The sequence below is a fragment of the Coturnix japonica genome, chromosome 14 (assembly GCF_054131305.1).
Source record: "Coturnix japonica strain WE chromosome 14, WE-NBRP24, whole genome shotgun sequence".
In the NCBI taxonomy this organism is placed as follows: Eukaryota; Metazoa; Chordata; class Aves; order Galliformes; family Phasianidae; genus Coturnix; species Coturnix japonica.
In genome coordinates, this window is record NC_140676.1 from 7257832 (window position 1) to 7284636 (window position 26805).

General features: G+C 42.7%; 2 protein-coding genes and 1 long non-coding RNA gene across 6 annotated transcripts; 1 reads left to right on the forward strand and 2 right to left on the reverse strand.

The window, feature by feature from the left end:
* Positions 1-358: 358 nt before the first annotated feature.
* Positions 359-17745, reverse strand: MTHFS (methenyltetrahydrofolate synthetase). Its single transcript, XM_015873095.3, has 3 exons — positions 17570-17745; positions 14610-14874; positions 359-1082 (listed from the first exon to the last, which is right to left on the reverse strand). The coding sequence occupies exons 1-3, from the start codon at positions 17711-17713 to the stop codon at positions 859-861; spliced, it is 633 nt and encodes a 210-aa protein (XP_015728581.2). The 5' UTR covers positions 17714-17745; the 3' UTR covers positions 359-858.
* LOC107318824 (uncharacterized) lies at positions 10706-14860 on the forward strand. Of its 4 annotated transcripts, none has more exons than XR_014934321.1 (3): positions 10706-12042; positions 12288-13110; positions 14549-14860. It is a non-coding gene; the product is annotated as an uncharacterized LOC107318824 (long non-coding RNA). The 4 variants fall into 4 exon arrangements; XR_014934322.1 differs by having other exon boundaries at positions 14564-14860; XR_014934320.1 differs by having other exon boundaries at positions 10706-11533; positions 11913-12042; positions 12288-14860.
* A 1186-nt stretch (positions 17746-18931) lies between the features above and the next one.
* BCL2A1 (BCL2 related protein A1) lies at positions 18932-24017 on the reverse strand. Its single transcript, XM_015873101.3, has 2 exons — positions 21239-24017; positions 18932-19745 (listed from the first exon to the last, which is right to left on the reverse strand). The coding sequence occupies exons 1-2, from the start codon at positions 21656-21658 to the stop codon at positions 19641-19643; spliced, it is 525 nt and encodes a 174-aa protein (XP_015728587.1). The 5' UTR covers positions 21659-24017; the 3' UTR covers positions 18932-19640.
* Positions 24018-26805: the final 2788 nt, after the last annotated feature.

Genomic DNA, 26805 nt, shown 5'->3' on the forward strand with positions numbered 1-26805 from the left:
TGTCCAAGGCAGGAACTGCCATATGGCACAGGGCTCATCCTAATGTGATCAGTGAACCCTGCAGACAGACCAGTTATGCACAAAGCCTGCCCCATCTTCTTTCTGTTGCTCTCCATATGCCAAGAGAAGTTCAGAAATGAAGAAGGGATTAAAGCACTGCCAGGACTGAAACTGACACTACTGTTGCAGTAGGCAAGATGTTCTGGGGTATCCTGAATGGCTTGTGCAAAATTACATAGGCTGAAGTAACGTTGAATATTATTTTACCAAAACAACTGAGAATGCACTAATCACAGCTGGGACAATCTTACATGGAGACAAAAGAAACGAATATATGCAGAAGTCATATACACCTAACTTTTAGTTATTAGCAGTTATTGCTTTTATTGTGAGACCACTTCAAAGAGCCAAACAAACAACCAGAATACTTTAAAATCAGCTTAGGCTTTTTTGGAATCACCTTTTTCAGCCCAGCATGCGGTAGGTCTTTTACATGGCACTAGGCAGCTCAGTTGGAAACTGAAATAACAGAACTGTGCAGTATCATGTAGCTTGTTCCACAAGTATGATGAGAAGAAATGATTCTTACTTAATAAAGAGTTGCATACTCTTATTTCTACTGGTTCTAGAATAAGAATTCACTACATATAGTTGTTAATTAGAAACAAATCAATGCAATTTGCATTACTATTACCGCACTTACACTGTTATGCGTTGTTGTTGTTGTTGCTGCTGCTCAAATACAAATCATGTATTTTACTTCTCCCAGCAGCATATATGACTATGAGCAAAGTTATGACAGATGGACATGAAGTCTTTGGTTGGTTGCTCTGAAGGCAGGATGGTATCAAGGCACTTCTAGCAGTCTTCATAAAGGATTTCATCTACTTGGACATCATCTTCTGTCACAGGTATGGATTCACAAATCTGTTCCCTAAATGCCAAGGCAATTGTGTAAGGCTTTCCACTGGGATGTTTCATACATCTTCCGAGATAGGTATCGTAATATCCTTTCCCTCTTCCCAATCTGTTGCCTTTTTTGTCAAACCCAAGGCCTGGCATGAAGATAAGGTCAAGACCCCCTGTAGAAAAAATAAAATACACGTTAATGGATGCAATGTGGATTTCCTGATGGCTGGACTATATCCAGATAACTTTATGCATAGCAAAAATGCTAGCTTTGTGTTCTGCAGAATGCTTCCCTTTCTTTGATCAAATGAAAAATACCTTGAATGCTCAGCCTGTGAATTTACATTTTCATCTTATCAATTGGATACCAGCTCAGCTGTAAAATAATCAGACCTTGAAAAGCTAGAAAGAAAAAAATCTACCTTATAGCAAATTTATTTCATCACTTTAACCTCGCACTTGCAAATATGAATGATTATGACTATAAATCTAGACAGAGATTGAACTCAGAGAAATCAAATTCAGGATGAATCAGAAAATCAAATGAACTTCAACATCTGCCACAAACAGAAAAAGAATAAAGAAGAGAGAAGAAAGACCCATAAGTGAGAGAGAGCACCTTCTGGACATAGCTGTTTAGATGTCATGAACCTCTGAACACTCAACTTCCCAAAACCAAAGAGGCCTGAAGACAATATATTATGAAAGTTCTTCTTTGCCAGGTTGGTAAAGGGAATGGGTTGACATGCTGAGCATCCACCAGGTACAGAGGCAGCCACTCTGAGGCTTCCTATCCCTTACGCAAAGCTTGATCTTTGGGTGTTAGAAGTCTTGTAAGGACATTATTTGAACAAACGAGTCTGGTTGGCTTGGTACTGACTGTTGAACCCAGAACACATCACTTACTAGTTTCACAGTGCAAATAAAGTCTTGCATTACTTGCTGCTGGAAGGGGTAAGCTAGCATGGATGAAAACACAGCTAATATGAGCCTGGAAAGAAAGCAAATGCTGCATCTCCTTCCTCTGCTTTTTCCTTTATAGGAACAGTAATACATTAAGAGCATGTTGCTAATTCCCTTCTGCTTTGTTACCAGAGCTAGGATGCATTAGGTATTTTTCTGCTTTTCCTACATTCAAACCAAGTTTCTACTGCTATTTTGGACTGCACAGCTCTCCTCACATTTAGCTGAGGAACACAAATCAGTGCTCATGGAGATACATGGGAGCATGGACTGAAAGAGCCAGAGCTAAGAAGAGCTTTTAGTCTCCGAGGAACCTCAAGTGAGACCCAAGAGCAACTCTGAACTCAACTTGAAGGAGGAGACTGAAAGTGCACAGAAGACCAACTCATTTGCACACATTGCTCAGGCTACTGGAGATTGTCTTCCACTCCTCATCTTTCAGAGGGGAGTCACTGATGTGAACACCTATCCATCACAATCTGCCTAAATTAGAACTTGGATATAAAATATGCAAGGCAATGGGGTAGGAGACCCTCAGAGAAGATTAATCTTGTAAAGCTGGCATGATAAAGTTAGCAAGAACGTAGTTTTTTATAAAAGGTCAAGGAAATACAAAGAGGGAAATAGCCAAAGTAGAGGCTACATAACAATACTGGCTGATATAAAAGGGAGCCTGTGTGATTCACTGCTCTGCTGTCAACTTTTGTTTCATAAGAAAGACAAACTTTGAATAACAAACAAAGAAGAACAGAGGCAACAGAGAGAAAATACAGTCTCCCCTGAAGACGGATGCCATTTTTATGGTATTACCATGTAGACCATGATGTACCATGGCAAATTTCAGTTTGTAAGCATAAAACAACATATGCCAATTGTCAGGTCAATGGACTAAAATGTAGGAACCAGTTGGTCTTTCCTGATTGGCATGATTAGTAATGGAGATTGTGCATGTCAAGCCCTCCTGCAATTAATACTATGTTTATTCCTTGTTCTATCCATGACTTGTCTCACACTGGCAATCCAAAGGCATTCAGGTGGCCCAAGAACCAGGAGCTACCAACCATCAACCATACTTAGAAAGAAATGCATTCTGGCAAATAATTGTTTTGGGCTTTTTCCACTCCATGCGTCTCTGATGGCAAAAAGAAGAAAACATTTGCAGTTGCTACTGCTAGTAGGTAGGACTGTACACAAGGGGCAAATTTGCTAGGCAAAAAGGTGCAATTTCTCTTTACATCTATATTACAGACAGAAGAAAAGCAAGCCAAGGGAAGCACTAAGGGAAGGAGGAATTGGCAGGAACAGTGCTGGGAAGAAATATATTTTCTGTGTCGTTTAACTGATAGCACAGGGCACACTTGAGTGAATGTAGATGCATTAAAGCACTGTATTCTTCTAAGTTCTCTGGAGAAATGGAGCCTGTTTTAATGAGTCAGCTTCCTCTATAATCATGGAATTTTTATGCCAAATAACTCAAACGAGCTTGTGCAAATCTCAGTATGAAAAACAATGCTGTAAATACTGTAACAGTTACCCTCATTTATATATATATATATATATATATATATATATATATATATATTGCATTGGAGCACTGTGATACTGAATGCCTTTAGTCTGACTCACTACACACTGATTGATATCCACACAATTCACACTGCACAAGATTTAAGTAAAATACCAAGCAAGACTTTCAGTAGAAAAATGACACAGCTACCCTGCGTGGAGCCTGAAGGCACTTCAAGATGAATTTGCCCCCAAATCCAACTCTGGGAGCTAGACTGAATGGCAGAAAGCTGCATGGAGAAAACACTTCCCCTCCGCAAAACCTGGGGAGCAACAAAACCTCTTGTGGTGCCTGCGGCTGCACGGGGGAACAGCTGTCACAGGATGAGAGGTGACACACAGATGAGACCAAGATTGCAGACGTGTAAGATGACTATCAGTGGCAAGCAGACATCAACAGGATGGCAAGGGAGGGTAAGGGCATCTTAATCCTAAAGGGATGTGCCCTCCTCATGCTAACCAGCCCTTCCAGCCCTGCAAGATCACAGGCTTGTTCCTTTCCCATATCCTTCTTCTCTCACTTTCACTCTGTGAGATGGCATCACTGTCCCTGACACCCTATCAATTTTTATAGCCACTGGAAATGAGGCATCATGCTCTTCACCTACTTCTGCCCCTCTCCTTGTAATGTTTCTCTCCCCTATGTGCCTTCTGTCCTTAACTAAAGGCTTATGGATCCCTGTGATGGTACACCAGGAGCCCAGGAGAGAAAACCAATGCTCACAGTACGCTCACTGTTGAGAGGTCTTTTGCTGCAGGTAATCTGCACTCCTCCTGCAATACTTACAGAATGTCTGCAGAATGCTAAGGGCTGAGAACAGTCTCAGGCAGCAATACACTGCACTAGCCCAGGTCTCCTATGAAGAGAATACTAATGTTTCTTATAAACTTTAATTAAGCTACAGGGTATCCAAGTAAGGTTGGCAATTACAATGACTATCACCTAATACAGTATCTGTGGCATGAGCTCTTGTGGCCACAGCTCCTTCTACTGTATAGCACTGTGTGTGAAATAATATACGCTGAGTTATCAATGTGGGCATGCAGCCATGCTGACACGGACACGCAGCTTTCATTTATACAGCTAAATAAAGCAGGGCCAGAAAGCAAATTCATTTACAGGATCACAGCTCATCCATGCTGTTCAAGTACCAGCACACTGCCTGGCACTAGGAGTGACCAAAAAAGATGAGAGAGACCAAGTTCTCTGTAGTGGGCACAGGACTGCTCTGTGCTACTTGGTCCTGCTTTATTTAGCAGTATGCAGTCACAGCTTTCAGAACCTGCCGCGTGGGTGTATAAGATGTGCACATATCTATGTAGACAAACCTTATGTCATAGAGAAGTGAAATGAGTGGCCCAAGGACTACATGCAAAAGGCAGGTGTGCACACTGCGTGCCCCCACTTAAGCAGCAGACCAAAACATTAGTATCTTCTCTCTGCTGTTTTAAATAGGAACACGAAGTTTTGCTTCCTTTAGGCAGCTGGTGAATTTTCTCCCTTCAGCAATGCATTTCTCATTACCCTTTATGATGATATCAGGTTTGATTTGTTCCCCAGGGAAAGATTTTCTCCTTGCATCTTATTACTTCTCTTCTCCTTACTCTGATGTTCCTATTTCAAATGCCAAGAGGCATTTTTCAGAAGCATTCTTGACAATGGTTAATTACAGAAGGTCCATCAGAGTGCAGGGGAATGGGTCGTGGAAGGGCTGCTGGGGCCTTGTCCCAGGCAGTGCAGCCAGCATGGCCTCCTGGATAGGAGTAGGCCTCACCTGCCCACTGCCACCCCATGGTGTGGGTCACGAATATCCCCCAGCACAGCCAGACAGTCCTAACAGAGATGGAACAGCAATACTGCCACTGCTGAGATTGCCAACCTCCCAATCCTTCCTTCCAATCCATGCACAACTGTGATGCACCCACCAGTATCTTCTGTACACATACACGCACCCTATCTCCTCTGCCATCCATGTGCCACAGGTAATTGGCCTACTAGCACGACATGGGGCAGCTTTTGTTATTACTTCGGTAAAATATTTTGAAGAAAATAGAGCCATCAGCAGAATCTACAAACAAGCACTGAGCAACTCAGCACTTATCTGTCTACTCATCCATGTCTGCGTTTTGTGTCAGCATGAAACATTGGTCTCACGGTTCACACTTGCCCTCCTGAACTACAGTGTGATAACATATTTATACTTCTCCCTGAGAAGCTACATGCCAGACATCACTCATACAGGTTTAAGACAATGGAGCAGCAGTTACTCTCTTGTTATTAAACCTGCAAAACACACTAGTAATTCCTTTTGATCAGCTTCTGTGCTATGAAGCTGCAGTAAAGTAAACACCCTCCTTCTATTCTGAACTCATTTTAAACAATATTTAGTGCCAGTGTATTTGAGAGGTTAAGGGCACTGCACAGCATCAGTTGTGGTATGTCAGCACTGCGCAAACAACCCCGCTCTGCTCTGAAGTATCTCTTCATGTGTCATCAGTAAGGCAAGTGTGTAAGGCTAAGACCTGCAAATTCTAGCTGGGCTCCCAATGTGGGAAGGCTATGCGAAGCTGTAACTATCACACTCATTTCCCCTGAGGTTTAAGTTGCAGTCAGATGAGGTCTATGTCTCATTTTCAACATTTGCCAAATGTCTACCCAAAAGAAAATCCGAACAAGTACTTTTCTATTTCACTATTATTCATCAAGCTGGCGTAAGCACAGTAAATTAACCATAATCACCCAATGCCTCCTACAAAAATGCCTGGTTTTGCTAATTCAGACTAAAGGAAATCATTGCCTAGAAATGTTTGAGTTACCAGCCTGTGAACAATTACTTACCTATTCCTGACATTCTTGAGCATTCAAACTTGAGCAGAGTTTGAATGACTGGGAAAACATGGGAAACAAAAGATTTCTGGTCCTAAGGGCTGGTTGTAGCTGGGTTCTCCTTTGTTTGTAAACCACCACAATGCTCTGAAGATGTACAAAGGAACAACTCCAAAGAGAAGACAAACAGCCTTGCAGCTTCTTTAGAGTACAACAGCACATCTTGTTATATCAGTAAATGCCAGCTGCAGTGCTACTCCTTCAGAGCAACTCACAAGGCATTGGTGCATGAGCTGTTTATGCTGGGATTGTTGGAACTCTGCTAAAACATGAGAATCTTTGTGTATCTCAATGTGTACTTATGTGAGATTCTTTAAGATTTTATCAGCTACTTTTAACATAATGTTTATCTAAGGACCTATTTAAATGTTTTAAATGCTTCCACTTGACACATGTACACATGTGCTTCATTTCTTCTTGTTCTTCTTTTGCTTTCTGCTGTCTGGCTATTTTTAAATCCAAATATGTCACAAGTGAATCATTTGGGGATTTTTTTTTTTCAACACATCATGTATCACTATCAATATTTCCAACCTCTTTGACTCAGTCAGCAGATAGTCTATCAAAACATACTCCAAATTGCTTGTTAAATGTGAACAGTTGAGACATCAGCTGTGTAGAAACCTGCAAGAAGCTCCACGACTTGACAGAAACATTAGACGTGCTTACTGGCAGGGTTTGCTGAACATGTAGAGTCAGCTGGTTTGTAGGTAATGGCACCTTCTCTGTTAGTGTCAAACATGTTAACATCACAGCAGCTGAGAAATCCGGCTTCTTTCATCACAAGATTTTGGTTTTTTTAAGCTTGCACAGCTTAAAAGATACCACAAACATCTGGAATTCTCCACCTGGGATTCTCCACCTCCCTCACTCCGGTTGCCTTAATTATCTAGAGATGCTGGTTTGGAGCACTTGCTCTCTCCTATGTGTGTGACAATGCGGTGATGAGACTTCAGCTATAGGAAAACAGCCCACATGTCATCAGTGCTCCACAGTAAATCTATGGAATACTGACACCTGCCGGCAAAGGGCTTCACATCACTCCTGGACAGCAGTTTGCCCTCCATCTACACCCAAAAGATGATTCCCACCCCACAAGCACAGAAGGAATCACAAGTAGGAAATGAGTGCAGTTACGAAGCCAAAATGAGGACCAAGAGTTATACTGTGAAACTGCAGTGGGGAACTCCTGCCCCCTGGAAACCAGTGGCTCCCTGCCAGGTCCAAGGCCATTGCACTGCGAATTGACAGTGCATTTTGAATCTCAGCAAAGAGAGCCAGGGAGACAAATTCTTTTGTACACTTGCAGTGAGTTTAAAGCCTGTGCCTATGTTGACTTTAGTTCTGTCTCAACTTCAATTGATTACCAGAGTAAGCGAGCATCACTGCAGGGGAGAGCGGTCCAGCGCTGGAGATGGCATTGCACATCTTGCAGCTGAAGGCTGAGATGCAGAGAAACCTTGGGGGGGAACAGCTGATGCCACAGCTGGGTCCAAACCCTGAAGTATTTCTTATTCCAAGCAAGTCTTTTCCTAGTGTTTCTTGTTAGGGAATAAACTATGTAGAATAATTTAAGATTATCTCTGGTCTATTTTACAGAGCTGGAGTAACGTAACAGGCATTTGTATCACAAGCTGTAGTTGTGGGTTACCTATATGGAAACAACCAAGAGAGACTTACCCAGAGAGCTGATTTGAAAGCGGTGATATGTTACGTACAGAAAGAATTAACTTATATGCTGTCATTAAACATATTTCACAATATTTATTCACAGGCATAAAATGGTATCTCGGGCATCTTTTCTCCAAAATAACATAGAGAAATTGCAAAGGTTGACAAACCAATGGGCAGAACTGCTACAGATGTAGGAAAGCTTTCACATGAGAATAAGAAAATAGAAAATATTTGGCAAAGAAGAAAATGCTATTGCTATAATACAGGCTTAACTAAGCAATGAATAATAAAAAGAAAGTAAATCAAACATCCTTATTTACTTCTCATCACAGAGAAATGAGGTATCACTTGAAGTGAAAGCAGCAAATTTAAATTGAATACAAGGAATGTAGTATTTCACATAACACGGGAACATAATAGAATATTAATGTAACAGGGAACATAATGTTTCATATTATGACTGAGTACAACTTGCTGCTGTCTGAAGGCTGCAGAGCCAAGGGCTTAATACAAATAACATTAGATGCTTATAGGCACGACCAGAGCGCATACAGGTAAAGCAAAAAGGAGAACTTGTTTGTAAGGGAATAAGCCAGGACCTGCATGTGTAGAGGTAGGGTTAGGGTTAGTGTTAGGGTTATTATTCCATTATTATTCCAGATACGTTTCCATCTGCATATATAACTTAAGTATGTCACATTACCCCTAAGTATTATTTACTACGTGCCTTTTTTCAGAATGATTAACAGCATTTTGCACGCTCTCATTACACCTCCACGTACAACACCACCACCTCTAATGGATCTGAAGTAGCTTATTAGACCTCTGTGCTTCAAGGCTATATTGTCACTAATTCAGATACACTTCTAAAGAACTCTGCTAAAATTTGGAATGATTAAGAATACCAACAGCATCACAAGTCAGTCCTGGCAACCATCACCATCAGATGTGGTAAAACATGCAGCTCTGTGAACATATGACTCAACAGTAGCATTTAGTGACAAGTGAAACTGAGCTTTTGGGGGCTAACACATTTCTGCAGGGCAGATCCCAATGGAAAAGTTTAAAATAGAGTTAATCAACGTTCTAGAATCATTTCGAACCACGTGGGGTTGCTTGGAATGGCAATCTAGAGGAAGCCAGTGTTTCCCTGAGAGGGTAAATAGCTCTTGTACACTACACACAATCCATGCAGGTAAGCCATCCCTACTACCAGCACATTGGTGGCATTTATGTTACAGCAGGGCTCAAAGTATTCTGCAACTTGTAAGGCCAGAAAGATGTAGTAACCTCAGAAACTACCATACAAGGCTTATGTGAAAACAAAGCAGCTGTAAATCATTGCTAGACATATGTCAGCATTTCCTCACTTCGTTTGAACTTTGGATTTTTCCTTATTACTCATAAATAACACACTTTCCAAATCGTGGGTTATCTAGTTAGCATCTCACTAATTATTCTGAAGGTACAACACAAACACTGCGATCAGGAGCTCATTAAATTTCCAATACTGAAAAAGTCTCTATAGTAAATTACAAGTCTAGCTCTTTATACGTTCATTTCTGGGAGCAAAAATACTTATGTTTCAGGAGAGTAGCTGCAGCTTATTCAGCATGGCCCATTATCACAAGATGCTATATTTTCAAATGACATTTTCCAGCCTGGGTATTACTGCCAAACTGAGGTTGTTTTGTTCTTTTGGAGGTTTTTTTTGTTTTGTTTTGTTTAATTTCAGACAAAATGGTTCATTGGTTTCTGAGAACAAAGCTAGCAAAAAATGTCCAGGAAAGCTCTGCAGCTCCATGTTTTGAGGCTAGAAATCTTGATCAGAGCAGCCTTTGTGTCAAGGATGTGGCTGTAGCCCTTTCATATACATCTGTGTCAGTCTTATAAAATGCTGTTAAAACCTGCTGTTTGCATGGACTTAGGAAAGATCTGTCAGGATCAATGCTGGGCCTCTCTGCTTGTCACCTTCTCCAAACCGCTGCTGGAGCTGCAAGCAGGTGGACAGCCCCACAACTTTCCAGGAACCACTGCCAGTTTACAAGGGACATTCCCTCCATTCAACCTACCCCATGGCCACATGGCACACTCAATCCAGCCACTAATGTGGGTTAAAAAATCCCAACCCAAACAGGCAGAGAGGAGGCAAATCCAGTTTATGATGGGGATGCTGGGGTAGGAGCATGCTGCAATCACAGGGAAGGAACGTTCCTAGAGCCAGCAGAGAGAGCTGGAGCTGCAAGCTCAGGCCTTCCAACCTGCAGCACTCCAAGGCATGGGCAGCCAGGAGGGCCCCCATCACAGAGCCTGTAAAACTGGGGCAAGACTGGGAACTGAAACAGGGAAGGAAATGAGTGAAGTTTCACCAGCATTTCTTCCAGTGAGCCACCAGTTTACACAACCCCTCACCACCAGCTCCCTACCAAGCCTGTAGCTGCAGCAGTCAAAATGGCACATGGCCCTGTCTGAGAGGAAAGCCTTTTACTGGTGGTGGGCTGGTTCCAATGTAGACAAGGCTCCCAGTACAGATATCTGTACTGCTCCACAGAGGAGAGATGGGGACAATGAGAAGGAAAGCAAGGAGAGGGCGGCAGCTTATTTATCAACAAAAGCAATCACCAAACTATGCTTGAGAAGCAATTCTGCAGTTTAGCAGAAGAAAATGAAAATTTAACAGAAAATGAACTCTTCCAAGCCAGTGAAGAAGCCAGCCCAGTGGGGAAGGAAATGAGTAAACTGGGACAAGGAATCTTGTATGTCTGGACTCAGAAAGTGAAAGAAGAGAAAGCACATGATGTCCTTCCTTCTGGTGGAAGGAAGCTATTTATGTTGGCCCAGCTGCTCATGAAATGACAGCCTATGGCTGGGAGGAAGAGGAAACAGGGAGTAGGGTCAGAAAGGATGCTTAGAGATGGAGAATCGAACTTTTGGGCAAAGAGCTGGCGGGCTGGAGGCAGGCATTATGTTCGCAAAAAAATTATAGGTTTGAAAAGGGGCTGAATGGAACTTGTTAAGTCACAGCATGAACCAATGCTTGAGCACCTGGTGAAAGGACACAGCCAGCCCAAGGAGCACAGGTGAAAGCAGTTCACCTGTGTAACTGGAATCAGGCTCCACCTCTCCCTGAGCCTCATTTAAGGGCTGGCTGCCCCAAGGGAAGGATCTCTACCTGGAGTTCCTTCCTTTTGGAGTATTTGGCAAGCCCTGATTCTGGGGGGAGTGGGTGAGTAACTCTTTCTTTCTCAGGATTGTAGCCATCAGCTTTTCTTGAGGGTAATTTAGAATGGGTTATCTGCCATTGCCTTTTCTTATAGGGGTGTTTTATCACATGGACATGTTGAATCCATTCATTTTTTTTCAAGTCTCAAGAAGAATAATGTATTCTTATAAGGAGTAACTTTAGCTTTTCTTTTCCTAATAGCTCTCAAAGCAGATTAAAATACTAATAAATGAAAATGCAAGTGAGGAAACCAATGTCCAGCCTGCTGAACCACACCGCCTCCTTAAACCACAGTGAGATGAGAGCTGCTGGTGAAGTACCCTTTAAATCTATGTAGGAATCATAACAGAAAACAAACAGGGGGCATGCTTTTATCTGATTGACTCCTTCTGAAGTTGTGCAAGGTGTCTATACTCCCACAGTTATTGTGGTGTGCAAGATCTTTCATTAAATGTTCTGTTTTGGCAATGAACTGTACTAGCACATGTTTGTACTTTAGATGGGCAAGGATATAAACAAGTGGATGGGGATGCACTGAGAAAATGTACCACTGGCTTGTTCCAGAGGTTGTTGAGACTTTTTTCAGCATATTTAACTAGGAATCAACAGAGTAATGCACACATATTCATCCCTACCTCAAACAAAATGCCTGGCCCTATTCCATATTTATTTGTTACTGTGTCCATTTAGCCTGTAGGAAAGATCTCTTCATATGAAGATTAGTTATGCTGAAGACAACAGACCATCGACTACAAAACTACAGCAGTTTTTTTGCTATGCCAACAGTGTGTAACACCATGGGCTGCCAAGATGAAAACAGGTAAATCCTGATCCAACAAAAAGGGACAAGGCAGGGTTGGTGCCTGGTATTCACAGCCTATGAGGACTATTGAAGACTAGGAAACCTGATGTGAAAATTACACTTAACCTTATATTTATTCTATTCTTCACAAGAACCATGCCAAAAAAAAAGGGAAGAAGTTTGAAGGACTATTTCAATTCAAGCTTTTTGTCATGCAAAATGAATATACTCAGTAGTGACATGACTTATTTATGTACCTGCAGGGTATTCCTTGGAAATTACATAGCAACTTATGAAAGCAATGGGAACATTACTAATATAACACCATGTCATCTCCTGATATCAATGTAAATGCCTCGGATCATCACAGTGTTTGATAACATCACAAAGATAAATGTTTCATCCATGCATAATTCCAACAATGGAGGATGAATGTAGCAGCAAGATGATTTGCATTCCTGCAAGTGTACCAAAGCTGAGAAGATATAACTGACATAAAAATGTGGCACAAGTATTTTAAAGAAGCACTGAAAGACAACATCTGTTTCTGTGGGTTAAGACTGAAGTAAGTGTGTCCAACCATGCCAAAGAGAAAAAGCCAGACTTGCTCTATAGTTTTCAAAACCTACTGGGGGGAAAAAGGATTAGGGTCTGACTTCCAATGAGCAATGAATTAATTACTACTTTGTTACTGAGTACAAGTAAAGCTTTAGGCAGAGCAAGTCTGATGTGGCCGTGCACAGGTGGTCTGCTGGTCATAAAGACTGAGTATCATTATAAAAGTTAAATCAAAATGGATGTGTATGAGAAATTTTGAGCAAGTACACTCTCACCCTTCTATGTTCCTCAATACATCAGATCTATATGAACTGTCTCTAACAACTCTCTTGACCTTTCACTGCTATCAATGGCCTTGTTCACAGGACTTTTATGGCTTTTTTTGGTATCTTTCTATGCCCATTGCCACATCCAGGTGCAGAAGATGAAGCAGCTCCAGAGACACCACAGCTTGTTCCTACATTCTCCATCTTCGTAGCTCCATACAGGTTATCACCAAGAAGTCCATCCCCATGCACTCTACACCAGGTAATTCTTGCTCTCATTACAGTTTAAATTGTGTGTTCACACTGTGACTTCTGCAAGAGACTTGTTAAATTCAACTAACAGCAGCTCTTTGGCAGTTCAAAAGCTTGTTTCAAGTATCTACACCAAGCCCAGTTAACAGAACCCTGGGCTTTTTATGGGTTGCCTTCAAAAGCCCTGAGATATCACTAATGATACCTGCAAATTTATGATAAAAAACCAATAGGAATACAAATAACAGTACTAAACATTGAATATGAGAAACATAGGTGTATGAAGCAGTTAAATCCCTTGCTACCTGTACTGCAGACACAGATGGGACTCTGGATTAAGGAAGAGGTAATGATAAACTAAAAGAAAGGGAATCAAACAGTGAAAATGCTGATAAATGAAGGCTATGTACTAGAGCTAATGCTTTCAGCAATGTTTGCCTAAAGCACGGCGTTCGGGGAAAGCGCATTAGCATCCCAAGCCAAATGCGAAGCCCAGTTCAACCAAACAGCTTGATATAAATTTTATGTTTCTGTATTGAACGTTCAGAAGCTGGTAAGTCTGTGAGGTGTGGAAGCTGTCTGCATGCTAAATTTCCGTCTAGAGAAAATTTCCCCAGACTGAGGTTTCAAGCACAAATTCAACACGAGTTTTCCGTTAATACCGCTAAAAAATTCTGCAGATGTTTCAGGATGATGTTATTGTTTATGAAAAAGGAGTGAAAATAATTAATGCAGATGCAGAAAAAGTAACTTTGTTTACAATTCTTTAGAAACTGGGGGATTTTATGGTAAAAAGGGGGTTATTTTGGGATCAAGGCATGAATTTTTCAACCCCGTGAAGAATCAGTGTCTGAGACACCACCACAAGACCACAATAAAAGATGTGAGGGAACAATGATTGAAAAGAGTTTGCAATATTTACCCAATCCTACAAGAAAGTCATTTTATTTTCAGTCGAAGGTCTCAGTCCAGAGAACTGTTCTGCATGGGCAGTGCTGTGCTTCACCCATGCAATACAATTTTCAGGATCAAAGGTTTCAGAGAATTCTCATGTCAGCCCGTAGGCGTCACCTGAAAAGTTTTGTACCTTTCAGGCAGTGGAAATTAAAGTTCTCAGAGTGTATCTGAAAACTGTGAATCCCCGTGACTTTCAATGGCAGCTCAAGAGACTCCTGGCAAGCTCCCTGCCTCCTTTGTGTGCCTCTATGCTATGCATGCCAAGATTGCATTGGGCCTGTCCCTGGAATAGGACCAAAGAGATGATTTATCTGGAAGGATGGATTTATTTCAGTTGGATGAACTGTCCAGTCTGGCTCTTGCCAGCTCTGCTGACAGTGGTGGCAGCACAGAGTAGCAAGAGCAAACAGCACCTGCTAACATTGATTTCAGCATCTCTACCACAACATGTAAGACCAATGCAAAACTCTTAATTTCATTCTTGTGATCAGGTTATTTCCTACCAGGCTACTCCTGCTCAACAACCCTATGGTGTATGATGAATATACTCACCGCCAGCAAGAGCTTCCTCTCTTGTGCTGTCATCATCACTAGGCTGAAGAATATTCCAGGATGTCAAAGTAAGTGAAGAAATGTCTTCAGCTGATGACAACTTCAGCATGTCCATGTGATTGCTGTGAGGTTTGTAACGTGGGATGAAACACTCTTTGCCTTGCTTAAAAATGTCCTTAATGATTTCTTCTGTCTGGATTTCATCTGGCATGTTTAGAAAGATCGCAATTCTTTTGGATTCTTGGTACTTGGAATGCTCAATCACCTATAAAGGAAACTGCCATCATCAGTTCAGGAGAAGTTCACAAAAAGACTGACTTGAAAGTAAAAACACCATTGGAGGGAAATACCCATTGGAAAAAGTAAGGATACAAATTAACATAAAGAGAATAAAATGACCGTTTCTTGTTCCAACATTTCTACCATCAGTAAAATCAAAATAGGTGAGTTTTTGTACCCAGATAAAAGTAAAATGGGTTGAGACCATCAAAAAATGATTTTGGAGCCAGTCCAGATCCTTTAAATTCTTATGCCATACAACACCAGTATCCTCAAATACCCAGCATCACTGGGTACTGATACAGCAGGTCAGAACTCCCAGCTTATTCAGTATGTGAGGTTTCTGCTTTCCTTTTATTCCATCTTTTTTGCGTGCTGTGCTTCACAACTGGACCTGGGCACGATGAGAAGCGCATTGATTGCAGTAACCCAAAAGAAAATGTGCATCAGAGCAGCTGACTGCAGAGCTCAAAGCCTTACAAGGCTGGGCCCTTCTTTTGTTAATCTGGGATGCCTTTCCAAAAGCAAATTTAGATATACAGCTATGTATATGCTCGTGATGAGTGATCTTATTACTGCATGTTTTTCAGAGGCTGAAGGAAAGATGGCCTTGCTGGTTTTTTGATTTTTCAGGTGGTTGTCTGTGCTGGGTTTAGGAAAGATTGAATGTAGGAAGGAAAACAAAAAGCAATGAATACAGTGGAGAAGTGTTAACAGATTAACACCTCACTGCATCTCTGCCCAACTCCAGATTAAATCCCATATCAAAATCTGTGAGATATTTTTAAGGCTTGTCTTCTTCTTTTCCAGTATCTTATAAAACAAATGCAAACGGGTTCCTTGAGTTAAATGTGAATTCTACATGCTTCCAAAAATCCATCAAGAATATCTGGTAGTTGAGAAACAGCGCTTATCTGCAGTACAGGGAACAGCAAATCCTCTGTGTTTGCCTAACTGCAGGGTAACTGCCCTTCTGAGCTTTAGCCCTTGCCCTTTTTTGAGAGAGAGACTCTAATATCCGAGTTCAAAATTGGTTTTCAGTCCTTATTCTTTCTTTCTAGCACCCCCATCTATACCCAGATGAAGAATCAAAAGACTGATATATTTTTGTAAGGTAAGATATGAGATACTCCAGCCCAAATTATGGTTATGCTCTGCTTGGCAATGGAAGCACCTAGCAATTCAAAAGTGTATTTTATTTCTCTTTGTCACTTACCCAACCTTACCCATGGATTTTTTCCTACTAAGTGATTAAGCTCTTAAAACAACAGAATTTCCATGGTAGCCTTTGTATGAAAGAACAGAGTACTGAGCCAAATTGCAGGCTCCAAACAGTGATGTTACTCGTGTTACTGAGGGGCTACTGCACCTTCTCTTTGGTTCAGAAAACAGAGGAAAACCACACAGCACTCCTCTTTCAAAGTGGTGCTGTGGGCACCATACAGGCCAAATATGTTCTGACATGTCCAACAACGCACTGATTCTACAGTACAGAAAGAAACGAGGTTGGAGATGTAAAACCACAAGCTACCAGGAAGGCAAAATTTCTCATGTTTTCAGAAATGTGAAGATGAAGCTGCTCTGAGCCATTTCTGAGAAGAGTGAAAAAAATTTCCACGCTTGAAAATATTATGTGCCCTTTGCTCACCTGCTGATGGCTATTACTGCAGAATCAGAGCATGCAAACAGCAGGACTTCAATCATGAATGTGCACATTAAAAAAGAATAGTCATCCAGAAGCTAATTAAACACTGGTGGCTAGGCCAGCTAGCGTAGCAATTTCAGTTTGAACTTAAAGATCATTCTGAGATGAGATTTTTGCTTCGAAAAATATTGTTCAGGTGCTATAAAATAACGTGCTCGCTTTTATTAGCTGCCATTTCTGATATATATTATAAGGCTGTGCTTTCAGCCTCACACTGTTCCAAGTGTTTTCTCAGCACTTTCAGAAACTTAGTGTCTATATGGCATTGCTTTCCCATGAGGAAGTTGACTGCTTTCTGTCATTGCAGATTGCTATCCTGTCTGAAGCTCAAGACTTTCAACTTGTGGCATATTAACAAAATGCCACGGTAGCATGAAATTGTCATGTTTTCCCCAGCCTTCCTTTAATTAAAGCAAAAGCTTTACCTTTTGGCATGCTCTTGCTGCCAGGAGTAAGTGTGGTGTTGCTGTGTGTACCAGCTGCAGTCAGACCAAGGCTGAGGGCTCCAAATGTTCTGTACTACCTGGGCTGCTGTGCCAGGACATGGGTGAGGTGAACCCTGCCCTGTAGCTTTAACGTAGTAAAATTATATTAGAAATAAAACAGCATGGAAGAAACACACTGAAAGGCACGAACGGGAAACGGCAGCCAAAAGGCCACGATGAGTCAGTCGCAAAGTTTTTAGATGTGTTTTGCTGGCTGCATAGTGAAAGCGATGTGACAAATGCGAGCTGAACACCCACCGCACCACCCCGCTGCTCCGGGCTCACCACCCGATTAAAGGCCCCCTTCAATGCCGTCCCACAGCCGCCAGGCCGGAGGAAGGGAGGAGCTCGTTCCTCGCAGCGCTGCAGGGTGGATCCGGGCTCACCGCTCCGGCCCTTGCCATACCAGCTGCGGGGATCCCCGCGGAGAGCCGGGGCTCCACAGCCCTCCCCCCCCGCCTCTGTGCTCCGCTCTTCCTGGCAGCACCCACCTTGCGGCTCAGCAGCCGGGATTGCCGCTGTTTCTCCGCCGCTCCCATTGCCCGCAGCCTGTGCCGCAGCTCCGCTCGCAGCGCCCGCTTGGCGGCCCACAACGCCGCCGCCATTTCGCTGCCGCCCTCCCTCGGCGGCTCCATGCGAGCGCGGCCTCACCCCTCACCGAGCTCCCGGGCTGGGAACCCCAGCGGTTTTCATTTCGATGGGGTGGGGACTGCGAGGCCATAGGCCGGTGGCCTTTGAGGGGAGTTCATCCTCTGCCCTTGCTCGGTCAGTCACCTCCGCTCAGCGCTGCCTGTGCCCGTGGGTTAGCCCCAGGGATGGGTCTGGTGGGCTCTGGGCATGGTCTGTGTTTCATTCCGGACACCATAAGCTGTGAAGGAGCAGAATCACAAAACCTCCTTGCAGGCAGTTGCAGAGAGCAATAGTTTCCCCTGCACCTCCTCCAGACTCAACCATTAAGCTCCCTCAGCTGCTGCCTTTAAGACTTATCTTCCAGGCCCTTCACAGCTTCATTATCCTTCTCTGGACACACAGAAGGGTGAGCCCAGTGCCATGCCAAAGCATCTACAAGGCCTGTCATTTCTTTCTTCAGTCTAGCATCGATAGCAAAGAATTTCCTCTTTCTGAATTTTGTTGTAGAAAGGGAAATTACACTTCAGCAGGATATTTGACCGCTGCCTGCCAGATGGTTTCACATCCCTACAGGCCCTGGTGGTGGCTGGAGGACCTGGAATGAGGATGAGATTTTGTGTGCTGCGAGGAACAGAAAGCGCTGCACCCACAGCAGCTTTATTCTCCATGTGTGCAGGCCTGGGTGATGGGCTCAGAAGGGAGATACTGCCCTTGTCCTTTGGTTTCCTCTTTGTTAGCGAAGTGGGAGCAGGCACTGTCATGCATCTGCTCTGTGTGTTAATAGAATCATTGGAAGGGACCCTTAAAGGCCATCTGGTCCATATTCCCTGCACTGAACAGGCACACCTACAGCTGATTAGGTGCTCAGAGCCCCATTCAGCCTTGGGTGTCCCTAGGGATGGGGCATCCTCTCTGGGCAACCCGTGCTAGTGCCTCACCATCCTTATTGTAAGAAGATATCTTTACTTATACCCAATCTAAATCTCCCTTCTTTTAGTCTGAAACCATTTCCTCTTGTCCAATCTCATTAGACCCTGCTAAAGAGTCAGTCTGCTTTCTTACAGGCCCTCTTTAGATATAGAAAAGGAGGCCAGCTAAAGTCCAACTATACATGCTAAATCATTTATCTTGCTTTCATAGAAGTAGAAGCAATGCAGTTAGGTAGATCTTCCCCCCCCTTTCCCATCCTACAGTTTATTTTCTTAAAGAGATGAGGCCCGCCATAAGATTCAAAAATACATCTTTTAATTTCTTTTTCCCAAAAATATTAGTGTAACTACACTGCAAAAAAAAAAAAAAAGAGAATCATTTGTACTTCTCTGCTTAAAAAAAACATGTTTTAAAAAGTCCAGCCAGGTGACTGCATTGTAATATTTCTAAAGAACAGCCAGTGTAGATAGGAGCAATTAAAAGTAGAACAAAGAAACACAAACCATTGCATTAACAGTAAGTGAGTGCACATCTTTGAATTGCTGGCTTCCACAAGTTGTTCTTCCCATTAAGACTGCTTAGACTGGATCAGTGACTTGTAAATCTCTCCCCCCCCCCCCCCCCCCGCTTATACAAATGCTGCAATAAAAATGCATTACAGTAGTATTTCATTTACAAAACAAATGAGATTAAAACTTGTTTCCTAACCCATTGGATTGTATTTCAGTAAGACAATGTCCTTTCATTGGAGGTGCAACAGAGATTCCAAGAACCATCTGGCTGCAGAGCTGGCTTGCATTGCTGCACATTGCGGTGCTGATTCCTCTTTAGAAGCATCTTTTCTTTAGGTTTGACAGTTAGGAGAGGTGTTAGACATCGCATTAGTCAAAATAAATAGAAATAAATTAAAAACAAATTATACAGGGCAGTTATTTTCTAGTCGATACTGCTTGGAGGAAAACTTAGCAATGAAGCTTGTGGCAGCAAGCAGGTCCACTTATTTCAGTAGTACTCTCTGAACAAGGAAAAAACAGCTGCAAATATGTCTGTAATTGTAGAGAAAGACAGTGGTGATCTTCTTTCAAACTTTGTTAGGAAGCCGTTTTCCTGTAGGAAAGAGCACGCACAGTTAGGGCAGGCTTTGGATGTGTAGGAGAAATGCATCACTTTGTGCTGGTATCAGAGTGACACTGCTACACCTTTGTGCATAGAGAGACAGCTCTTCACAGCTTTCCCTCCAACAGATGAATAGGGCTTCAAAATGAGGAGCTGAAAATTGCTGCGCCTTGCTGGATGTTTGTTTTATCTCCAAGGAAAGACTGTGCCCTCTATGTGTAAACAGAAAATGAGGGTGAACTGCATCATCTGAGCCCACACCTTAGAGGAAGATACAGGTACTGCGTTGCTGATGTAATAATATGCTCATAAATATCTTCCTTTAACATCCCTATTCTGTTGTGATAAGCCACATGTTATGACAGAATGCTGCCTGAAGTTAATACTTTTCCTAAGTAAAAACAACTCTATTTGCAGGGGATGCAGAGAGGAGCATTACAACAAATCTGATGCATCAAGGGTCATGACTCACTAGCACCATTTTTAATGTTTCCAGACAGAGAAGGATGAAAACAAGCGGAATAAAGATAAACACTAGAAAACAAGTGAAGGGAAAAAAAAAGAAATGGCAAAGAGGAAATATAAGAGAATCGAGTCTGGAAAGGAGTGGAAAGAGAAAGTAGCATTTACATATAGGTAAAAGGAGAAAAGTACCAGGGAAATAACTGCCTCTGATGTCAGTGATACTCAGCTTCCCCCAGAGTGCAGTAGTGAAAGGTGCTGTCAGGATGAAACTATGCAAAGCAAAAGGGACCTCCCCTCTACGAGCAGGAGGGAATTTCAGCAGCTTGATGAAACTAATCCGCACACTGACAAATGCTTTTCTCTGCTTTGACCATTGATGTATGCGAGTTCTAGGAGTATCTCAGTCCTAACAAATAGAAAAGATTGGACCCCGTTGTGCTTATCTGTACATTTGTTTAAGTAAACTGATTTGGAGGATTAAACAACAGCTTCATGAGATCCACAGCAAAAGTACTGACTTGTCTTTGAGAATGAAACTTGTGTATTCTTTCCTTGCCCTGAACATCAGTGGTTTTGGACCATCTTGCTTCTATGGAAGCATAATTGCTGCTCTAACCATAGGACACATTCACTTTTAAATTCAGTAATAGGAAGTGTGATGGAATGCCTTATTTAATGTGCTTTGAGCACAAGGTTGGACTAGATGGTTTCCTAACATCTCTCTGCCCGTATTATTGTACGAGTGTATGAGTCAAGTCTTACTCTGGGGTTTTGGCTGTTAACAGAAAGTGCCTTTCAGAAAAGAAAGATGTCTTTTAACATTGTTCTATTTAAAGCAGAAACAAAGTTTTCTCTGCAAGTCTCAAGCAGACATTGCAGACATCATAAATTAAGTCACCAAATAAAACCCTGGATAAAATGTTTTTGAAAGAGTCTGTAACAAAAGTTTCCCTTAATTAAGACAAATCTTTGAATCTACACTGTGGTGGAAAATGAGAAGACACTGAATTGAAACTTACCCAACCACCGTTTGCATCTATCCACGCGGCTTTGTTGTTTATGATGTACTCTGTGATGAAATAAGAAATCTGCTCCTTCTCCTCTCCGGTGAGCTGAACTCCGTGCTCTTGAAGCTTCTTGGTGAGAAGACCTCCAAAAGTAAATATGGTCGTAATTCGTCCCCAGTTCGTATTTCCATCAGCAAATTTTTCTTCCATGACTCCATTGAAAATTCTCTTGGCAACATCGACGGAGGTGATATCGATCCTGTCCAAAAAGGGTCTGAGAGCCTCCTCTGTCTGATCTTGGAGTGAAGATGCAATGTTTCGCAAGACATGAGCAACCCTGGTTTGGGCTGGTCCAAGACGTGATTCCTGAAGCACATATTGCAGATAATCTTGAGCTAAATAATAAACGTAATAGAACTCAGCGGTTTCCATTTAGCACGAGGCTCAGAGAGCAGTGTGCTGTTCTTAATCAGGGTCAGTAATGAGCAGCCGCGGGACATGCACACACAGCTTTGTATCTTCTGGTTTTGATGGAATTTTTTTGGTTTTACCACAAAGTTCCTGTTCAAATGTATGACTTAATGTTCGTGTGGGCTGTGGAATATGTCATAGCGGAAATGAAAGACAAATGTCTCCGAGGAGAAAACAAGACTTCTTGAGTGATTTATTATTGTTCTAGACAGTGTGACTCTACAACTGAACTCTGCCACCTTTTACCACGTTCTTCAGCAGTGTAAGTTTGTATTTCCTAAGGTCTTTTGCTATGTAGCGCTAGTAGAGATTCAGCTTAAAAACACGTCTTGAAAGGTGCATGCTATAGGAACATGCAGTCTGCTCTGAACCCCCAACATCCCGCACCCCACATATTTTCATTGCCAGTGGTTAAAGCTGCAGTCTGCATTGCAGGCATGTGGGTTAGTTCTATGTCACACATTTTGGAAGGGTCTGGTAGAAGTTTGCAACATGGAGAAATGGATAAAGCTTTTCCAACACTCAGGGAGCTTTCTGCAATGACCGGCAGTGGTAAAAGTATGGAAAGCAAAAGGGGGAAACCAGCTTTATAGCATGATCTCCTTCTCCAAACTTTCCCACTCTGTGAGTGCTCTTCAAGGTCCTGCTTTGAAGATTTGAATGGATGGCTTCAAAGATTTCTCTCCCCCACAGGGAATTTGGTGTGAAAAACAATTTGAGTATAAAAGACAATGCTAATGCAGTCAGTGTGTCAGAATGGAGGTAGAAAATACAGGGAGAAGCTGGTGGTGTGTGATACCATCTGATTCTTTCTTGACAGATAACAGAATTAGCGTGATACCTACAGTGGCAACTCTTCAGCTCTAAGTTCTGATCAAGCAGTTATTTGGGGGGGTGTGGGAGGGGAAGAGGCAGAGGTGTCAAACCTGCTCTTTCTTGACAAAGCCAGTTCTGATTTTGCTAAGGGGTGACACTGTGGCAGGAGAGTTTCACCCCTCTGCAAAGACTTCAGAGCAGCTGATCACACTAGAGCAAAGCCTAACCAGAGCTGTGATGCAAATGCACTGTATTTATAGCTCTGGTTCGTCCCCCCCAAGACTGTGTTTGCTGCTGCTCTGACATCAGTTTTGCAGAAAACCATTGATTAGAAAAGCATACTTTCCACTTCCTTCTAAGGGCTTTTCTTCTGTATGTGGTGAACCTGGCTCAGAGTGACACAGTAATTTTCCATGTGCAGCGAGGTTTGAAACCTCAAGCCATCACCAGTGTAGCACAGACATCAATGACTTTGGTTACAAGGAAAATATTTGCCTTACTTTCTATTGGAAGCAGAGCTGGCTGGTGCCCTGTTCACAGTGCTCAGAATGGGTTTGGGAGGGAGGTGAGCTGGAAAAACTCACGTGTTAGATGCTATCCTATGGCCCGTTCATCTGTTGCAGGGCTGAAGGGTGAAGCACTCTTGCTGCTTCCTTCTTTTCCTCTTGTCCAAACGAAAGTCCAAATCAGGACTCTCGTGTGTGTTTGTGGTATTGAATTTCAATGCAAAAGAACTGCTCAGCTCACTTTTAACTTTCCAGCTGTCCTGCACAGCCCTTATGTAACACTGGGAGGGTTTGCTCACTTCTGTTCGACTCCATTTTCCTACAGATCGGGATATACAATCTGACTTTCCTTCCAGCTGCAGTGCTTGGCTCCCGCTGAGGTCCCGGCTCGGTTTGCCCAGTGGAGTGCTGCCACCTAGTCGCAGCCGCCTTGGCTGCAGGCTCAGCTCCTCGTCCTGTTTGGTTGCTGGGACTCTGTGCAGCAAAGAGCCACAGCACTGCAGCTCCTAGATCTCAAATTCTCTGGCAACTGAAACAGCCAGCTTACGCACCGTGTATCATCGTCAGGAGATGCTGACAGAGCGCACAAGATGAGCTCCAGGAAGGAAAGGAGGGCTCAGATATATTTGCATCTGTTTGGCCAACTGAGATATTCCAGGCCAGTTGGAAAGCTGGAGCAGTCCCCAGCATACACTAACCAAGGAGCTGTAGGGCAGTGCAGAATAGCCCTTGAGTGCTGAGCAATACAGCACAAGATATCTCCCATTCCCCAAATACCACACAGCAAGTTGGCTGTGTTATTCAGTGCCCAACCACTGCCCTGTCACTTCCTCTGGTAACTGGGCTCAGAACTTGGCTTCTTCTGGATCCAAGCCTCTCTCATTATCATGAGTCAAGGGACTCTGCTGCACCGTTCGTGTGCCACGTGTCATCATGCACATGTGCACGGACACATGTTTTGCTCGAAGTTCTCACAAGTCTTTCCAAATGTTTATCCGGGATCAGGATCATTTGAACAAGGAGTCATAGATTGTTGGCAGCGAGCCACGGGAAAGTAAAGCTGCCTTGACTTCAAACAAGCAAGGCTTACTTACCTTCACCTGGTCTTGGTTGAAGCTTAGCAAGGCCTTGTGGATCCCATTGGAACACTTCAGGCTGAATCCAGCTTCATTGCTGAAAATTCATGTTCCTCGGAGTGGAAGAATATTGTAAATATTCCTGAATTAAGTCAAAGGCTCAACACAATAACCAAAATCCTGTGTGCTCCCCGCTGCCGTAAACTCTTGACTTTTGTCTCATCCCAGTCTAATGTCAGCATGTTCAAGGTCCATTTGTATTTTGATGTGCAGTTTTGATTTTGATCTTTGGATGTAATGATATCAGAAGAGACAGGCGTCCAACATCGGCTGCATCAGTGCTTTAAAGACACTCTAAATTGTGGTGACATTTACAATGTGGTGGCCCACATTGAGACAGCTGTGGCCTCCTCAGCCCTCCATTCTTGCTTCCATACTTCACCCTCATTTAAATCAAGCCTGTGTCTGCTCCTGATAATACCAGAAACCTTTGCGCTGGCTGAAGGGTTGGTGACTCATAGATTAAATACGTTGCCTTTAGAAGATAATGTATCTTTTAAATAAATCATTTTAGTCCCCCTTTCATGATATCCCCTCTGTTCATTACTGTATAAAAGAGAGTTGTAGCAGCACCGGTATTTCTACCATAAGTCACTCTTCGGGGAGGTTCATAACTCACCATTAGTTTGTTTTACATGCAGGGTCCGCTCTGAGAACGCAGATATTTTTATTCCCCTTTCAAATTGTCTTGAATTATTTCAAATTATACTTAAAATAATAATAATAATCAATGGCTGCAGATAGTTTTGTCTCTTATAATCAATCTAGATCTGCTCTGAATAGGGATTCTGTTTAGGATATGAGCGCGTAATGTGAATTTAACAAGTTTCATAAGCTCAAAATAAATGTCTATGTGAAAACACAGTTCTGAACCCTAATTCATTAATTCTGCCGCATCTTTACCTCCTTAACTGTATTTGCATGAAGCTGTTGTGGTGCTCAGAGTCTGGGCTCTGACTTTTTGAAGTCCTTCACCTTAATGTAGCAGGAAGACTCAGACTACATTGTGTTTTGGTAAGACTTTCAAAGAGCCTAAAATTTGATATTAAATTAATTCCGTCCACTTACAGCTTAAGATATAGGACTGGTTATTGTAGAATAACATGTCCTGCATTAACCCAGTGCCGGGAAGAACTCAGAAACCTAACGTCCCATCGTGTCAGTGTACAGAGCCCTTGGTTCATGCAGGGAATGTAGCACAGGAGCTGGAGGTGTGTTAGTAATGGTGCTGATACTGCTGTCTGCTCACACCCCCAAAGCTCTGTCTTTCAGAAAGTTGAGCTCTTCCGCACACTTTCAGTTAATCTCTATGCAAAGTATTGAGTATTTGCTGTTTGTGTTAACTGGTCTTGACAGTAAAGCAATATCTGAGTGCTCCAGCTGGAAGCATGGATTGCCTTGTGCTGGCTGTTTGACCCTTGAAATCCAGGAGGAGTCTCCCACCTCAGCTCATGAGTGTGGGGAGAAGTGCTGAACCTATTCAAAGCACCAGGCTGGCTTCTAAAGGAACGGACACAGGACTGTGGTCATCCTTCCTTGCAATCACATTTAATCAGCGAGGCATTTTAATGGCTATCAGTAGCACGAGCAACTAAACTCTGCACCAGCAGTTCAGCATACGTCATTTGGAGTTTTCACAATAAAACCCCCAGAACACCCGTTTGTCCTTAGCAGACTTGCCTTTGTGTCAATTTGGGACTAGATTCTTGGCATGCCAGGGAGTTACGCATCATAATGACTTAATCAAGGGCTTTCATAGTTTATTCTAGAGCAGAGAAACCTTTTAAAACCCAAATGCAGATGGAAGCTTGGACCCAACAGCGAGTGCTTTGCTCATGAAATCAGAGGAGCGCTGCACAGACTGAACCCCTTGTGCCTCAGCAAAGCTCTATTGATTTCAGTAACTTCATCTGTGCAGAGACGTGAATCTACCTACAGAAAGCTAAAAATGAAGCCTAAAGATATTGATTTTTCAAGGGAAAGGGACTTTATTTAAAAGATCTTTTCCTTTTTTTTTGTTTAGTTATTCCTGATTTTGAAATACAACATCACAGCAGACTAATAAAAACAGGCAGTTTCATATGGTTTACTGCAGCAAGGCCAGAGAGAATGGAATCGACTGTGTTAGACAAGGTTGTTAATTGTTCTTTGTGCTGGATAACTGTTGATCTCTCAATGAGCAATGCACATCCAGTAGCCAGTGCTCAAGCAATATAAATGGTAGCAGCATCCTTGCTTATCCTTTGCCCTTAATCTCCTTCTGGAGGCTTGACAATGAACAGCCAGTCCCAATCTATTTTGCAGCTTCGAACTCAGATCCAAAAAGCCCCCATCAAAAGTAATTAGTTTGCTTTACATTCATCCTTTATACTCTCGAGCTAATAAATGGCTCCCACAACTCAAAGGGGAGTTCATTTTTCTGGCTGCCTATGAGGGACTGAGAAACTGTTGTCTCTGGTCAGGACAGCTCAGTTGTTAGCTGAATGCCTTGGCAGGGACCAGCAATCTCCACAAAAGGTAACGAGACACAAAGCGTAGGGCCTTTATACTCTGTGGAAAAGCTGGTGTTTGCATGGTCTGGCAGAGCCCTTCTGCTCTGCTACAGAGGACAAAAAACAGGGGAGTTTCTGTTTCCCCATCTGCGAGATGG